The 17,113-nt window shown below is 37.7% G+C and overlaps 1 protein-coding gene across 9 annotated transcripts in view; it reads right to left on the reverse strand.

The window, feature by feature from the left end:
• The window catches only part of ENPP2 (ectonucleotide pyrophosphatase/phosphodiesterase 2), a 108,118-nt gene that overhangs the window by 41,953 nt on the left and 49,052 nt on the right, over positions 1-17,113 (reverse strand). For all 9 annotated transcript variants that reach the window (XM_073794693.1, XM_073794690.1, XM_073794689.1 and 6 more), the window contains exons 5-11: positions 16,897-16,957; positions 14,689-14,786; positions 14,395-14,474; positions 13,523-13,642; positions 6,291-6,346; positions 1,309-1,374; positions 293-365 (exon numbers count right to left, since the gene is read on the reverse strand). In XM_073794693.1, the coding sequence (XP_073650794.1) occupies positions 293-365; positions 1,309-1,374; positions 6,291-6,346; positions 13,523-13,642; positions 14,395-14,474; positions 14,689-14,786; positions 16,897-16,957 (554 nt within the window). The remainder of the gene's footprint in view (positions 1-292; positions 366-1,308; positions 1,375-6,290; positions 6,347-13,522; positions 13,643-14,394; positions 14,475-14,688; positions 14,787-16,896; positions 16,958-17,113) is intronic.

Here is a 17,113-nt window from a genome sequence, read left to right on the forward strand (position 1 = left end):
CCCGATCCTTCATCTTTTGACTGATGCCTGCAGGGCTGGAATACATTCCTTCCTATGAACACCAAGTTTAGGATATGTTTGAATAGCAAATCAATCTGAAATGAAGTTCCTGTAAGAAAACCACGTATGTTTAAGATTCTTTTAAATGTTTTTACTCTTGTAGTTCTTTGACTCTGTATCCACTTGGCACATACAAACACCCTAAGAGACTTTGTACAAATCCTGAAAAAGGTCAGTAGATTAGGCGGCCCAGGGACACAGGTTCTCCTCAGGCAGAAGATAAGCTACTAACCTCAGGGCCAAAAGGGCCATATTTGTGTCCAGAGAAATCAGGTTGTTCGGAATAGAAGGCATAGACTGAAGGCCTACGGGAAAATTGGAAGGTTCAGAATCTCCCCCAAACCACACATGACAAAGAATATCAAATATCCCTACACATTACCAAAAAATCCTCTCAAATCAAGTTAATTCATCGCCCAACCACTGTTAGTCTTAGCATGAAAAAAAGTCTCTTTCTTGTTTTTTTTCTACAAGAAAAAAAAGCACCCACCACCCCCTACACCATCCCTGCTGGGGTAACTGCCTGGTTACTACTTTCAGGAATAAAAAGTCATGAGGAAAATCTGAAGGCAAACTCTGGTCTTGGATCCCCAAAATAATAGAACCCAGTGAAAATTCACAGGGGCCATGCAATCTGCAGCCTGAAAGAACAACTCCATTCAAGTGAAAAGTCAGTCTTCTGGACTCGGAGCTTGGGATTAGCAGATGCAAACTATTATATATTGAGTTTATAAACAATAAGGTCCTACTGTATAGCACAGGGAACTATACTCCACATCCTGTGATACACCATAATGGAAAAGAATATGAAAAAGAATGTATATATACGCATAACTGAATCACTTTGCTGTACAGTAGAAACTAACACAACATTGTAAATCAACTGTACTTCAATAAAATAAAATCTTTTTTAAAAGTCAGTCTTCATGCTTCCCCAATCCTTGGGATGCTGCTGGTTTATTTATCAAAGCCGGGAACTCCCTCGAGCTCTGCTGCGGTGACCAGGATTGATAGCTGGAGTAATTCATGTAATTAAATGGTCCTCAATAACCTACGTCCATTGTAACCTAAGTCCTTCTTAGGGAAGCCACGTTTAAGGCTCAGAACCACAAAACTTGTAATAATACCAAACAGTGGCTGTGCTTCTATTGCATAGTCCGTCTGGTTATTCACCCAATTCCGACCTAAAGTGGAAATGTACTAAAGAAAGAAGAGGGAGAGCCAGGTGGGATGGGGGGAAGCAAATACCTTTCGTTGTCTGGCAGAGTGAGCCACTGCAGGATGGTTAATATCCTCCGCTCATGAGGGATCATCCTGTAGGGTAGCAACCGGCAAAGCGTGAGGTTAGGTTGCATTTCTACCATCTCCAGCCTGATGAGCTCTTACTCCTGCACCCAGGCCAAGGGCTCTCTATTTACCACCATCTGTTTTCACTTTGTCGTAGTAAAAGATCCCTTTTCCAATTAGTGTTTAAACGTCCATTTCTATTTGCCATATGTCATGCTGCTCGGCCTCTGCTACAGAAGACAACACTGGAAACTCTGATTCACAGTCAAATGAAGAATCTGCCATGCTTATCAGAGGCTCAGCTACAGGCGGAAAGGACCCCACACTCAGAATCATTGCTATTTAGTGGGTAAAGCCATTCGTTGTAGCCACCGAAGGGCCAGGACTTATATCCCCAATCTGCCTCTTGCTGGTGTGACCTCTCTTGACCTCTATGCCTCTTGACCTCTCTCAGCTTCAGTTTGCTCATCAGTAAAATAAAGATGATAGCAAAGCACACTGAACAGCTTGCTTGTAAGGAGGAAATGAGACAAGAAAGGCAGAAGGCATGTACAGTGCCTAGCACATAGTGCTAAAAATCATCCCTATTTTCATTAACGATCATGATTAGTTATCATTCGATCTCTAAGTAGCTATATGACTTAAGAAACATTATTTAATCTGAAACTTTAAGTTCCTCCTGTATAAAATCAGTGTTTAGAAAAGGTATTCTTGAAATTCTCTTCTAGCTCTATAAAAATCTATCAAGAATAGGCACATGTAATTATGAGACTGACAAAAAGGGTATAATCTTCATCCACAATGACTTTTGTGTTTAAGTCTCATTCCTCTGTTGAAATATAATTACCCTCAATCTGGCACTCATTTCAAGAGCTCTCGGCTCACATGATAGCATTGTATCATGGGCTGAGTTACATTAAGATGCTCGCAAGCTGAGTGATGTCTTTATTTGTGGGGAAATTTGCTTATTTTTTCCTAACAAGGAACACAACATACTTTTCTGCTTCCCCATCCAAGACCAAGTATTAGAGCATGTTTATGATGAATTTAAACTGAAGCCTAAGTTTAATTGTAGATAGTAAAAATTACTGTGGCCAAGAGTGAACCCTCATATAAACTATAAAAATTACTGTGGCCAAGAGTGAACCCTAATATAAACTATGGTCTCTGGGTGATAATGATGTGTCAATGGAGGGTCATCATTTTGTAACAAAGGTACCACTCTGGTGGGGATGTTGATACCGGGAGAGGCTGTGCGTGTTTGGGGGCAGGAGGTAGATGGGAACTCTCTGTACCCACTGCTCAGTTTTGCTGTGAACCTAAAACTGCTCTAAAAAATAAACTACTAAAAATGTATTGTGGGATGTTGGGTGAGCCATTTCAGCTTTTACTTTTGGTAGACATGAGCAAGAGAGAGATAGGAGGAAAGACGAACCTTCAGAGCCATGGTAGATGGCTAGACTTGGCAGGGACTCTACTCAGGCAGCCTCCCCCTATTTCCAATAGGTAAGGGATTTGTCATTCTTCTCTCTGGCGCCTTCTCTGTCTAGAACTATCCTACCAGCCCCCAAAAAGTCATGTTTACCATAAAACAAGTTCTCATTTAAACAAATTCCAATGCTATTGAATAAATGCGATCCTGTCTATTATAACCTATAATTGAATTTGAAGTAGGCATAGCAAAGCCAGGTTAATCGCTGAAGGTATTTAATTCTTCAGCCTTAGAAATCCCCTGTATCTGAACAAAATAATTACATATTTGGAATTCTTTCCTAACTTAAAAAAAAGTGAATGTTGTAGCCTTTTCATTTTACCTTACTTCACTACCTACCTACAAGCTGCTTTATTTTATGTAATTGGTGTTAAGTCACAAAAATGGATTCTGATGGACTCACTTGATGCTAATGGAAAAATACAATTTAATAGAATTTGTTTCAAGCTCCAAATGTTCACCCTTTAATGCCTTCTTTGGATGGGCTACTTGACAAGTAGGGAGCAGGGAAAAAAAGCATCAGCTCTGAGGCCAGAATGCCTGGGTTTGTGTTGGATGAGACTTTGACAAGTGACTTAACCTTTTAGTGCCTCTATAAAATGAGGAGAATAATAGTCCCTATCTTATAAGGTTGTTGTATGGATTAAAAGAGATAATACTTAGAATAGTGCCTGACACATTGAAAAATGTTAGCTTTACGGGAGTTCCCTGGTGGCCTAGTGGTTAGGATTCCGGACTTTCACTGCTGTGGCCAGGGTTCAAACCCTGGTAAGGGAACTGAGATTCCACAAGCCACGTGGCATCCCCACCCCCCAAAAAAGTTAGCTTTTATCATTATGTACTGGATTCACAGGCCCACAGATATAGTACACTCATTCACGAAATATTTGTTAAAAGCGTATTACGTTCAAGGCATTTCTGTGAATACGAAAAAAGATACAAGATACTCCTACCAAAAAAAAAAAAAGCTATTACGGGGAAGTCACCATTCTCTGCTTGGAACGAGAAGCAGGTAATTGCCATTTTCTGGGCAGGGGATGAATACGTGTGTGTGGTAAGAGCATGAGTACTTTGGAGGCCTGAGTATCCACCGTAACTGTGGCCTTGGGTACATTTTACCTCTCTAAGCCTTGGCACTCTGATCTCAAACGTGAGGAGTCAGACACAGTGGTCTTTAAGTTTCCTAGTCGCTTTAGATTATCTTTATGAAATAACCTCAGAGACCAAAAAAGACATGGCCCTTAGCCATTAATGTTTAAAATTTGAAGCAGACACGGCACAAACAGATCTGACAAAGGAAGAGTGTATTCCAAACAGAAAGGGAAATGGGATTCCTGCTGTTGCCTTTACCATTATTGATTGATATAGAATTTCTCATGACACCAAGTACATTAGACATGTTTTAGAAAAAGAAAAGGAAGTAGGAAAAATGGAAAATAAACTAGATGAGTTTCAATAAACCAGATGAGTGATTTAGTGCTAAAGGGGAACAAATTACCTTAGGTCATATATAGCCATTGTCTGGTCATTGTTGAAAGAGGTAATGTGAATAAGAAAACAGATACCATTTATTGGCTGTTCTCTATGTACTAAGTACCCTACTAAGCACTTTAAATAAGTTAACTCATTCTACCTTCACGATACCCTATGATGAAGACACTATCATTCCTAGTTGAAGATGAGGACATTCATTTATCGAGACATTAAATCACCTGTCCAAGGTCAGCACTCTATTATGTGACAGAGCTGGGATTGGAATCAATCTAGACACCCATATATAAAGGGAATTACTGCCTTTGAACATGAATTGACATAAAAGAGTGTAATGGAGACTCAGCTGAGGATGATTTTGAAATGAAATGCTATCTTTTGAAAAGCTAGACTAATTCTAGGTTGCAACATGGAACCAGGTTAAAAAGATGACCTTCAAAGTCTAAGTCTATGGCTGAATCTGGTTTTAAATTTTAAAATTTTCAGAATCTATGACGTGTAGATTTCCTTGACATATTAAATATTAAATTATTCAATACCTGGAAGTATGACAAGTTTTTTTAAGTTCTAAAGAGATTTTTAAAAAAGAAAGAAAGAAAATGAATCCAAGTCACTTCCGGGATATAGAAATAAAAGAATAGTCTGAGAAGCAAAGCAAACTACAGACATCTTTGGAGCAAAAAAGCTACCTTCTTATAAGGTTTGAAATGGGTGGAAAAAATTACCATTCAAAACCGGAACACTAAGGCTTTTCAATGAAGCTCTGCGGCAGTTTCGGGGGGTAAAGGGTGGGGACTAGGTATGCCGTTGGCACCTCTCCATTCTACCAGCCAAATATGTTGTGGAGCAGAAGAAATCACTTCTATAAGTATCAATGGCAATCAAAGGTTAAAAAATGTAATGCATAAGATTAAATTGGTAAATCTACATGTCATTTCTAACATATACTTATTTCTCAACAGAGAAAATCTCTTTTTAAAAAGGGGGGTGGGAGACTGTTAAGGGACACTCTATGTTAGCTTCAAATCACCAAACCCAATTTCAATTTAGCCCTTCAAATCTGAAAAAGCTACCTTTATTCCTGAATTTGGAGAATATAGATGGTACCATTCTGTGTTAATCTGAACCTGTGATTGCTCTCAGCGCACAATTACAGAATAGTCATATTTTTGTTACGGCATAAGAGGCAAATATGGAAACAGCTTTAGGTGGTTAAAAAAAATAAAGATGGAAAGAACATCTCAGTGGGAACAAAATCCCCATGAAAGTTGAAACAGATTCCTTTTCTTACTAAGGAACCTCAAAAATAATCAACATGTTGACACTTTTATTAGGTAAGTTTCATCTTAAGGCTATTTTATGAACATTAACTACTAATCCCCCCATCACCTCTGCGGGGAAGAGAAGTAGTTCCTTTTTTCTTATTAGGGAAATCCTGGAGCTCAGTGGGAAAATGGGGTGGAAACAGAGACTTCCTCTTGTCTCCTGTCTGGAGTTTCCAGTCTCTAGACCACTACATCAGCTGTCTGAGACCATATTCAATTTTTAAAGTTGTGAACCAAAATAAATATAGAATGTTGTAATATATTTATAGAAAATGATAATTCAAATCACAGCAATAAATAGCCTGAGAAATATACGTTCCCTAGTTGCCAAGTTACCAAAAACCTATAAACAGGGACAGAAAATTCTAAAGGGTGACTAGATGTAGGAGAGAAAATCTTCCTTACATTCTATTAAGAAAAGATGGGGGAAAAGAGAGAGAGAAGAGGAAAAGAGAATGGAGATGGAAAAAGACAGAGAGGATCTCTTAAAAAAAAATGGAGGGTTATTTTGAATCAGAAAATATTCATACGTTGGAGTATGTTAACATTTAACTGAAGTGAAATCAAATTGAATGAATGTTTCTTAAATGGAATCATAATTGTAATTTTACATTGACAAAATAGAGGTAACTTACACAGACCAGAAGAAGGTCCCAGCTTTCACCCCTTGCTTGGTGGCTGTAATCCATAGCTAATGAGGAAAATATAAGAGGCTTAGAACATATTCTGGGTTTGGGTCAAAGAAGAAAAAGGTTTTAAAATATATTAGCTCAGATATGTTATACTTTACCATACCCCACCATAAATTTCCCAATATTTGCAACCTTTTTCTTTTCACATTTGGAAGTCAGAATTATTCTTTCCATAAATGTTATTCAATACATTCTCTGCAAAAGCTTTCAAGCTCTGCTATGATTATAGTGGCTCTTTTTAAAAAAACTTTTATTTCATCTCAAGAGTCTCTTCTGTACCTGTCTTTTCTGATCATTGTTTTGAACATTTCACTTACATGGCAGAATTCTGCTCATCAAAGGACCCCGAGTGACCATATGTTTCCTTGACTGTTGAAAGCCTACAGAGGAAAACCCCAATTTGGCACACAGATGCCAGGATCTCGGAACCTAGCTTTGTCTTGTTTTGTTTTAAATGAGGTGAATGAAATGGGGAAAAGGGGCTATTTTTTATTCTGGTTTTCCCCTTGTACCTTTTACTTAGCCTTTTAGTAAGTGGAATTTTAGGAGTAAATTCCTGGGATAAGTTAGGTGAACCAAGCATGTCATTAAGGCTTTTAAAATATTCTTTCCAGGGACTTCCCTGGCGGTCCAGTGGTTAAGACTCTGCGTTTCCACTGCAAGGGGCATGGGCTCGATCCCTGGTTGGGGAACTAAGATCCCTCATGCCCCGTGGAGTGGCCAATATATGTATATTCTTTCCAGCTCATGCTGTTGGGAGGTAGAAGATACGGCAGTTAAGAACCTGAGCCCAGCGACCAGCTAGCTGCATTTTAAGCCTTGTCTCTGTCGCTTACTAGCCTCGTGATCCTTCAGCTAGTTATTTAAGGTCTCTACATTCCTTTAAAATATAGATAATATTACCTAGCGCATAGGATTATTCTGAGCTTTAATGAGTTAATACATGTAAAGTCCTTAAAAACAGTGTTTTAGCATTTGGTAAACACTAGATCAATTTTCATCTTAATTATTATGCATTAATGGAAATAAATATAATAATCCAGTTATTTTCAGGACACTAAAAACAACTTAGAATGGCCAGTGTCCCATTGAATAGAAGTCCGTGGAAGAAATCCCTTAGCTTTAGGAGGCAAACAGGAAAAAGAAGTGTAGCTTGGTTTTTTACAAGACCAAAACAAAAATGGTCTACGAGTTGCAACCAACCTCCTGTCTGGTTTCTTTGTCTCCAGAATTTGATAGTATTTTACTTACTCCAGTTAAAATCTTTGTTTTTTGAGGAAAGGGGCACTTTGGAGGTGTGGGGCATTCAGGAGCTTGGCCACGGCCTCAGAAAGGTCTGGAACGCCTGGCCTGGGAGAATTCTGTAAGGATTCCCAGGCCTCTGGGGAGGACTGGAAACCCCCAGCTCCAAAATCACAGCTGCTCCAGCCGGCAAGTGAGGGATGGGGCAGGAGAGCATACAGCACCCTCCCAGATCCCTGGAGGTCTGAGCTGCCAGCGGATGTCATTAGCATGGGAAAGGTGGAGTCCTTGTCCCATTAGGATGGACCAGAGAGATCAGGACCTCAGATTGCTCTAAGCATCCTACCAGGGTTTGGTCCAAAGTATCCTTCTGCTTTACAGATAAACTCTGGCATTTCTGGGTATCCTCAAGCCAAGGAGGACTCAAATGGGTCCTGGAGTTTCATACAGTCTTGTGTCAGCGCCTCCTTTAGCAAGAAGGTGAACTCAAGCCGAGTCCTGGACACCCTGCAGGTGCCTCAAAGCCACCTCAGATCCCAGAGAGATCAATTTCTTATATTAAGTGATCTATTCGCATACTTATTTTAGTTTCAGAGACACATCCTTGGTGCACGCACAGCCAAACAACTTCCTAGAAACTGTGGTGCCTTGACATTTCCAAGGAAGTTGTATTAGGCAATATTTGGCAGATATGAAATGTAAAATCAATCTGGGGTTTTCTAACGGAAAATTTTTTAATACAATTTTGTCAAATGATGACCCTACATTTTCAAAAGTTATATTGTGGAATACATGCTGATGTTGGCATTATCAGAGCAACAGGAAGCCCTATAAGTAACTTTTAACTTATTAACCCTCAGGGGGAATGATCACCAAAGGAGTCTTTGCAATGGTATAAGGAAAGAGCACTAGGGGAGACGACAGATGTGAGGGTGCTAAAATTATCCCAGTGGCAAAATCAGAATCATTGGTTTTTTGTACTTGTCTGTACTTCCCCAAAATTTTGTAGTGACAATTAACATCTTGGTAATCAGAAAAAAAAAAAAAATTAACCGGTTGTAAAAAGCAATGTGAACTATGAAGACAAGCTAAAGGTAAAATTTTTTTATTTATTTCTTCCAAAAAAGATGCAAAAAATTTCTCCCTGCTTCTTGGTACAAGTTGTGTTGGCCGCATTTTCTAAAAGAAAATTGGGAGCATGGTCAGAAAAGTGCAAAGAATGAACAAATAAGAGAGAATACTTGGAATTAAAAAAACATTTTAAAATCTCAAAGGAAAGGACCCTAGCAGTAATGAAGCTGGTCGGTCAAAGGTTTGGCAAATGGTATGAAACTGAAGCATGAAGAAAGTTTCTTAAGTTAAATCAGATCATGAGCAGTTATAAAAGTTCCTTTGCAAGTTATATATTATATTTCAGAACTCTAAAGTTAAATCTAGTAATTACAGAGAAAAAAGTGCAGTAAAATATTGGTCCAAAGGAAGATAAATGAAAAGGAGCCTCTTGGTCTATGAAGTGGAGGAGGCGCAGGGGAGGGAGAATCATAAAACAGAAATCATAAAACTAGTTTCTTGTTAATGCAGAGAAATAGGAATTATAATTTCCCATTTCCCATTCTGAATTTGAATGTAATCTGTATTTCCTCAGCGATGGGCCAAACAACACAGCTAAAAAATAATTAGCTAAGAAGACACTGAGTCTGGCCTTCCCACCTTTAATCCCAGTATTTCGTCCATTGCTTTCCTTTATCTAGAGGCAGAGTTTTCAACATTTGTGTCCTAGATGCTACATTTTGAAAAGGGGACAAATGGAAATAATATTGTACCTTCTTGATATGTTATCAGGAATAAAAAAAAAAGAAAAGAAAACTCCCACTGGGACCAGAAGCATTTAAATGCGAAATCCAACACTTTCTCAAATTCAGGAGAATATGCAGCTGTGGGAGAAGGGGAGATGTTTTAAAAAGGAAAACATGCAAAAAAACATTTTTGAAAACCATGAACTACTATTGTAGTCTTCCTAGCAGTTCTTTGCAGGGAAATTATTCCTTTGCATTCTAAAGCACAGAGGTAGAAGAAATAGAATTCTGGGACACCAGAGGAATGGGCGGGGCCCTAGTATCAGCAGGAGTAAATCAATCGCTGAGATTCAAGAGTAGGAACAAACTAAAGAAGTGAGGCTTCGGGGATGCAGCAGAATAGACTGTGAACCAGTGTGGCTCTTTCCAGGTGATTAGGGCCAGAAGAAGGTGAGTGATGAAATCCAGGAAGAAGTACAGGCAAACACGCCTCAGATGGGGCTGTAGAACAGTTCAATCCAAAACATAATAAATGGACACCTAAATGTGTTAGGCTGTGGGTTAGGTCCTGAGAATAAAGAGATAAATAAATCAAGTCTCTACCCTCATGGGGCCCATAGACGAAAGCAGATTATGTGAATAATTTCAAATGATATGGTCACAATTATGATAGAAATAACAAGAAAACCCAAAAGTGGGTCCCTGAGCTTAGCGAGGGCTGAGGGAGCTTCGTGAAATCTACTTAGAAAAGGTTGCTTACAGTGAAATTTGAAAGAGAAATGAGCCTGGCAGCAAAGGGACCAGGAGAGTAGAGTCTATCCTAAGTACATTATGATACAGTAAAATGAGAAAGAAATATAGATTTATCGCAGTATATGGAAAAGAAACACAATAAAGAAAAGGTAAAATTTTCCTGGAAAAAATAAAAAAGAAAGTCACCTGTTAGACAAAGTGGTAAGCAAAGACTAACATTTTCCATCAGGCCAATCCCTTTGGCCTGGAAGTTCACTCCTACTCTAATGTCATTCTTCTTCTCTTTGCTATCTCTTTCTTGAACCTGCCATCTTTCCTGTGTTCTTACACTACAGTAATTCACAAGGATGGTCTCAGGACCAACTCATTGCATCACCAATGCTGGCCGAAAACCACCATAGGCCCAGCAACTTGAGAAGTAATAAGAATGCAACAAACTAGTAAATAAAACAAAAAAGAAGCAGACTCACAGATATAAAGAACAAACTAGTGGTTACCAGTGAGGAGAGGGAAGGGGAAGGGGGCAATATAAAGGTAAGGGAAAGAAGGGGGGTTATTATGGGATTATCTGACATCATGTGTGTGAAACTTTTGAAAATTGTAAAGCACTATAGAGTTTAAAGAATCTTTCATTCAATTAAATTTTTTTTTTAATTTTTAAAAAGAATCCTCCTTCCTCCAGAAACTATGGCTCCAGAGGACTTGCACCATGGTAGGGTGCTGGACTCATCTCTCAAATCGTCACACGTAGTGGGCCCTGTGGAGTCTCACTCACTCTCCACCTCTCTGAGTCCAGCTTTGAATGGAACAGGCAATTTCCTCACTGAGTTATCTTAGTATTAGAAATTGCAGGATTAGAATGGAGAGATTTTTCAAAGAAACAAACACACTTATGGCACTCTGTTAAGAGTATGGAACATACTTTTGTAATGAGAAAAAAGTAAATAGTTTCAAAACAACATGAAAAGGAATCCCATTATAATATGTAGGAGAAATGTAGGATCGTACAGTGAATGACAACTTTTAATAGTGCATTCTGAAGATCAACAAATTAAAAGCAGACTCCACTTTGCTAAAGTGGCTATATCAGGGTTTTAAAAATAAAATTAAATTATAGAAATTATTTTTGGAAGTTGAATGGTGCAATTCAAATTGAATGGACACTACAAATGCCTCATGTCATATATAAGATTTCAAACTAGAATAAGAATGGTTCTTATTCACCATTTAATATGACTCATATATTATTTAGCCAAATGTCTTTCATGGTTTAATCACTCAGTAAAAAATAAGTTGTTTGACTTAATTGCCTATTTAAGATTTTTATAAATATTTTCTCTACTCCAATTATTTTTTCCCTGTGAAATATACAAGCCTCTTATGCTTAAGGAGTATTTATTAAGGCTCATCTTTTCTTATAGCACTTATAATTTCTTATACTCATACTGTAGTTTCTTATAGTTCCTGTCCATATATTTTTCCTATGTGCCAAGTTTCTATAAAACATGTTTTTAAATGATATCTACTGTGCTCCTTGGATTTCTTATGGTGGCATCTTGTTCAAGAAGATAGACAGAAACACAAATCAGTTTCAGTGCAAATCTCCGTCAGCACTAGGGAATTACTAAACTTAGTGAAATGTGTCGACTTAGAGAGTTAGTGAGGAAACAGGCAAACAGGGTTAAAACAGACTTCACTTCATTGAGCAGGTTCACAGCTTTCCGTCTGCTCTGTTTCTGCAGGAGTTAATGAATATGTGGACTCATCTTCTGAGTCATGCCAACCCAGAGGAAGCCTAATATCCACACTCAGTGGAAGTTGATCCAATTTGATAAAATTACTATTTATATCCTTTGTGGTTCTTCAAGCAAGTTTGCTTCCATGACAAAATTAATATAAAACACCAACTAGCAACAGCTCTTGACAGAACTCAAATTTCAATTATTTTATTTATACCTAAAATCTTCCTCTATCATAAACTTTGTTTGGTAAATCCACACTGTAAACAAATTTCACTTTGCTTACAACGTAAGACATCACAGACTTCTGGGAGTCTAGCCTGAATAAAGACAGCAGAATCAGAACCTCTGATAGAAAGAAACACTTCTACAGATATACAAGTCTTCCAACTTTTTTTTAAATGAAAAGCCCATATTTAACCATGCATACTGATTATGCAATATGAATTTTTTTGTCATAGATGACCTTTTCTCAAAGAGCAATACCATTTTTTTCATACTTTATATTCTCTATTTAGCCCATAGACTGAAGCAAACATTTCCAGGTAGGAGATCATTTGGGGATGGTAGGTACGTGGATATGTGCAGACTGCCCACTCTTCATGCCATGGCAGATTGCACAAAAGCCTCCCAGCCCCCCTTCCCACCAGTGTTCCAGGGAGCCGTGGCCCCCAGTCAGAGTAGACATGAGATGGAACCATTTGCCATCCTTCTTCTACGTGTTTCTGATTGACTGTGTGTACTGGGATGTGTTCCTACGGGGATTCGGATCCTTCTACCCAGGGTCACGTGCACTTAGTTCAATTCTGCACATTAAACAGCTGTGGATTTATGTTGCTGCTTTGCTCACCTCTGACCAAAGCAAGCTGCCTGACCGTACACATACACACAGTCACAGGAAAAATATTGTGCAGAAAGCCACCTATATCTCTTTTTACTTTCTGCCCAGCCATTTGATCTGAAGTAAATAGGATGATTTCTTTCAAAGTATCAATCTGCTGGTCCAGAACCAAGGTAGATTCCACTTATACGTAACTTCCAAGATTTTTTAAAAAATGGATTAAACAGAAGAATTCATAAATTTACTGTGGGTTTCACTGAGATTTTTTTTTCCCAGCAAGTTTCCCTGTTCCTGATCATATGGTGCTTGGGCTAAAATTTTGTGGCAGTCATGTCATTCACTTCTTTTTCATTGTGTCCACAAATCTAGTAAATCAATAAGATCTGAGTATTCCTTCTTCAAAATATTTCTGAAAGTTACCCCTATGTCACCATTTCTACCACTGTCACCCTAATGGAGATCCTTATCATCACACACTTTTATAATCATAACCTCACATACACATACACACATGTATAAACATAGACACATAAACATTTGTATATACAGTATATATACATTGCATACACACATATGTTAACACATACGTATATATATACATAATACACATGCACATACATATTATATGCACATATAGATACACATATATTATGTACACACATACACACATATATATATACAATATCAAAAGACAGAAACATTGTCAAGTATGAGGAAATTAAATGCATCTTTTCAACAGGTAACAAATTTGGGGGTGGGTGAAATGTTTCAAGGCACAGAGACATAAAAAAATGCAAAACTCACCGGTTGACCTCCCCACCACCTATGATTAAATTTCTCTCGCCCTCGAAGATGGAAAGTGGCATCAAATACAGGATCATACATTGAATTGCCAACAATTCCATGTGATTCTGGATATAGGCCCTTTGTGGAAAAGCAAATTTATTGTCAAAATAATCCACACATAATAGTTCTATCATAAATTTTCTTATCATAGAAGGTTTTATAACAATATTTAATTTCCAATTTTATATAAGACATATATAACCTCTATACGTGTCTGTCTTAGCAAACAGGAATATTATCTATGGACTGATTATAAGCCATCTGTGAAACTTGACATGATTATAAGAAATTTAATATTGGGATGTTTTTTAACTGTTGCATTTAATAAGATGACAATAATTTTTATTATAATAAATTACCCCTTAGAATGAAATTTACTTATGTGCCTCCAAAGTTTCTAAATACACGATTCCTTTTTCCTAGGTTTTATTTCTACTCCAAACCAAAAATAACTAAATAAATTATATTTTTTAAAGAAGAAAGCAAGGTAGAATTGGGAGTATCTGAAAATTTAAACATAGCAGCTCTGAAGTCAACATTTTTTATTTGAAAATTCGGAAAATAAAGAATAGCTCCTGTGGTATTTGAGAGGTTGAATGTATATATGCAGACAGAACTGCAGCTGAAAAAAAAAAAAGGTTTTAAAATTGCAATGAAGTTCAGTCATCCACAGGGTTGTAAAAGGCATTTACTATAAACGACTGATACAGGTAAGATGAAAAAGAGAAAGATTTTCTTTGAACACTAAGGAACATGTTTTTGAAATCTCTCTAAGTCATTTCAGCATGAAATCAGCGCTTTGAATCTACACCACTTGAAAAAATACTTACAGTGGCCAAAGTGTATAAGTTAGGGAAAGTTTTTGTCGGGTACACGGGCCTCATGTAGGGAGAGTGAGTGCCACAAGACCCTAGAAACAGAATTCAGGTATTAGAGCAAGAGAACAACCAGGAATCACCTCATGTATGCAAATCCATTCTATAAATGAGCAAAGACATGTGCTACCTTCACTTTTGAACTTCAAATGGTAAAGTCATGTGTCCATACATCTCAAAACCGACAGCTAAGTGGCTACTGGGCAGATCATGGATTACAGATAAGAACACAGTATGAAAATGACTTACTTAGTTTTTCAATGTTAGGCATGACCTTGCTGCCTTTCTTCATGTACGATGCACGGAAACCATCCACAGAGAAGATGATTAATGGAGGGCGGACAAACCTTAAACAGTAACACATTAAGCTTTAGAAAAATTATTGTCACAGCTTTGCTTTATGCCTAGTCATTCTCAATAATTGGAACCGAGGGTTTCCAAGATGAAACTTCAAGTGAGGATATCTGTACAAGCCTTGGCTTCTAGCCACATAACATTTGTGGCAACTTAAGTGCAGAGTTAAATGACCAGGGAACGGACTGGACTCCAGATTTCCCCTAATGTACTTTCTCCACTGCTGCCTCTTGCACTGCAAACAAGGTTTTTCACAATGTAAAAAGCTGCTATATTTGCCTGGAATATTGATTCTCCCGTTTGCTACCTGAAAAACTCCTATTCATTCTTTAAAATTCAGCTTAAGATTTCCTCTTTCATAGTATTAGGTGTCATGCTTCTGAATCCCTTTAAGATATTAATTAATACCTCTTTTATCATTCATATATACATTATACTATATTATATTGCTATATTAACATGTTTACCTTCTTCCCTCGTTTCAAAGCACAGTTTGTGTCTTATTCATCTTTTATTTTGTGGACCCATAGTAGGGCTTCAACAAATATTTATCACATACAAGAAAAAAGGAAGGAAGGAAGGAAGGGAGGGAGGGAGGGAAGGAGGGAGGAAGGGAGGGAGATGAAATTAATAGCAGTAGTACTCCTGTCACTAGAACTAAATACTTATACAAAAATTATTTTAAGTTTAATTACAAAATAATTTCAAAAATAATTAAAATTGTTGAAGATCTAAAAATCAATCAATAAAGAACTAGACTATCCACCTAACTAGGGCAGGACTGATGAAATAGGCCTTTTGTTATATTCTAAAGATACAGTTGTTCGATCAGACTTGAGAATGCTAAACTATGTGCAAAACTGTTTCTAATAGTTTGAAGATAATTCAGCAAGCACGGGCTTGAATTTACTTGAAGCTACATTTCTTATGAGGCATTTTAAAAGATATTTATTTACTTATTTGGCCGTGCTGGGTCTTAGTTGCGGCACGCGGGACCTTCATTGCGGCATGCGGGATCTTTTTAGTTGCAGCATGCAGAATCTTTAGTTGCAGCATGCGGGATCTAGTTCCCTGACCAGGGATCGAACCCAGGCCCCCTGCATCGGGAGCATAGAATCTTAACCACTGGACCACCAGGGAAGTCCCAAATGAGGCATATTTTAAATGACTCATTTAAAATAGAGTCACATATAAAGAACTTAGAACAATACTATATGAGTTCATTATTATCATAACTATTATAATTTTACGCTTCTACCACATAGACTGCTTTCACCTCCAAAATAACTGAACACATTTTAAACATTCAGAAACTATCGCCATCCCATTCTAAAAGTCCAAAGAAGTTCAAGTAGCTCATGAAAGTTAAAAAGGAGACAAAAATAAAAATATTTAAATTCTTGGATTTTGTGTCCCAGGCTCTGCTGCCTAAAACAAAAAGACACTCGATCAAATACATTCATGAAAACACATTTGTAGAACATTTTATTTTCTGCCAGGCATTTTAAGGGTCCATGAATTTGCAACAGTTTCCTGGAAGGCGTAATAAGTGTCTTATGCTGGTCCCACTTGAGCTGTGGGGTGTCACTCAAGTTTGGCTGTATCCCAGCAAAGCAGGGCTGTAGTGGTTTGTCAAGTTTCTGTAGCATCTGGTAGGAGTTACCATCGCAGATAATATTTTTGAGACATTCTGTAGTCCTCCCTTCAGCCACCCCACCACCACTACTGTCACCAAAAAAACAAAAAGCAAAAGCAGCACTTCAGGAAAAAACACAGGAAAACAAACCAAATCACTGCCAGAATGTTTCTTTTCTTCCTCAGCGTTATTTATATATACTTCGTAAAACTTCAGCTAAGGTGAGATACAGAGGATATTCAGTCTCTGATATGTGCAGGTGATAGGAGAAAAAACATTTTTTTAATTCCCTACTTCAAGATGTACATTCCAGCATTCGACTGGTAAATTACTCAGAAGTACTCATAAGTTTGCCTATATAAGAGGATTTCAGTTTTACATTGTTTTTAACCATTTACCCATCCATAGCCTGTGATATTTTATCAATAAATATTTAAAACTGTATAATATTCATTAAATGCACTCACCCTGCAGGACATTCTGGGGCCTTTATTTCCTCACAGTCATCATCTACCCAATGGGACTCTCCTGTAAGGAAAAGTGGGTAGACTTTTTGATGAATCTAATTATAAATATCATCCAGAGCCTTGAAGTGTATAATTGCAGGACCTGTGTCCTGTTTGATACTCATTGTTTATGGGACGCCATCTGAAAAGAACTTCTGAAATAAAGCCTAGTGTCTGT

Source organism: Tursiops truncatus, chromosome 17 (assembly GCF_011762595.2).
Source record: "Tursiops truncatus isolate mTurTru1 chromosome 17, mTurTru1.mat.Y, whole genome shotgun sequence".
Classification (NCBI taxonomy): Eukaryota; Metazoa; Chordata; class Mammalia; order Artiodactyla; family Delphinidae; genus Tursiops; species Tursiops truncatus.